Below are 1,231 nucleotides of genomic sequence, written 5' to 3'. Positions count from 1 at the left end.
TTGGAAATGCATTCGATGCTCGACGCGGACTGACACTAATTTCGACTTTTTAACACGTATAAGAATAACACATCATTCAACCTCACCTTCGGTACATGACTAAAACTCATTTCACAAGCTGAGCCCTAATCGCTGGCCTAACGAAGAGTCTTCGCGGGCAACTATTTTAAATCAACATGTCTTCTCTCGAACTAATTAATCCTTCGCCTCACGAACATGCCGCCGTGAAGCCGCCCGAAAATGCTTCCAATCTTGTTACGATAGATAATTATGATTCATTGACGGGGAACATTTACCAATATCTTGTACTTGAGGGTGCAACAGTTACAGTTTATCGCAATGATAAGATAACCGTAGAGGAACTCGCTGCTAAGAGTCCAAACACAACTGGTCGTCAGTCCTGGCCCTGGCCACCCACTCTCCAATTCTGGGGTTAGTAAAGATGCCATCAGGCATTTCGCGGGAAAGATTCCTGTTCTTGGAGTCTGCATGGGACAGTGAGTATTTACTTGGCCAATGCTTCTTATGGAGAACTAAGAGTTGGCAGGCAATGCATTTTCTCCGTGTTCGGCGGCGATGTCTCGTACGCAGGCGAAATTCTCCACGGCAAAACCTCGACATTGCTCCACGACTCCAAGGGGGTGTACAAAGGCATTCCACAGAGCTTACCCGTTACTCGATACCACTCGCCAGCGGAGCCACATCTAACCCTGCCGGAGAGCCTGGAAGTGACATCCTGGATAGCGAGCCCAGAGGGAGGTGAGAAAGGAGTCATCATGGGTGTGCGACACAAAGAATATGTGGTGGAAGGAGTGCAGTTCCACCCGGAATGCATTCTAACTGCGGAAGGCCGGGTTATACTGAAAAACTTCTTGAAAATGCGAGGGGGAACCTGGGCTGAGAATGAACATCTTCAAGCTGAAGCTGCATCCAATGCTAAACTACTCGGGACCGCTTCGTCTTCCAAAGAGAACATTCTCGACAGAATTTTTGCCCACCGAAAAGCTGCTGTCATTGCCCAAAAGAAGATTCCGTCTCAGCGTCCGATTGACCTTCAGGCGTCTTATGATATGAACCTTTCTCCGCCTCAGATATCATTCGTGGAACGATTAAGGCTGTCCCCACTTCCATTATCCCTCATGGCTGAAGTTAAGCGGGCCTCACCTTCGAAAGATATAATATCCATTTTGACATGTGCACTTGCCCAGGCCATGGAGTATGCGCTAGCTGG

The 1,231-nt window shown here is 48.2% G+C and overlaps 1 protein-coding gene across 1 annotated transcript in view; it reads left to right on the top strand.

Annotated features, from left to right (window-relative positions):
* Positions 1-1,231, top strand: part of TRP1_2 (bifunctional tryptophan synthase trp1) — a gene marked incomplete at its 3' end in the record, with an annotated part of 2,022 nt that continues 791 nt past the window's right edge. Inside the window, exons 1-2 of the mRNA XM_059464174.1 lie at positions 1-497; positions 548-1,216. Of these exons, the coding sequence (XP_059319217.1) occupies positions 490-497; positions 548-1,216 (677 nt within the window). The remainder of the gene's footprint in view (positions 498-547; positions 1,217-1,231) is intronic.

The sequence above is a fragment of the Pseudogymnoascus verrucosus genome (assembly GCF_001662655.1).
Source record: "Pseudogymnoascus verrucosus strain UAMH 10579 unplaced genomic scaffold scaffold_131, whole genome shotgun sequence".
Classification (NCBI taxonomy): domain Eukaryota; kingdom Fungi; phylum Ascomycota; class Leotiomycetes; order Thelebolales; family Thelebolaceae; genus Pseudogymnoascus; species Pseudogymnoascus verrucosus.
This window is presented reverse-complemented; position numbering and strand designations above follow the sequence as displayed.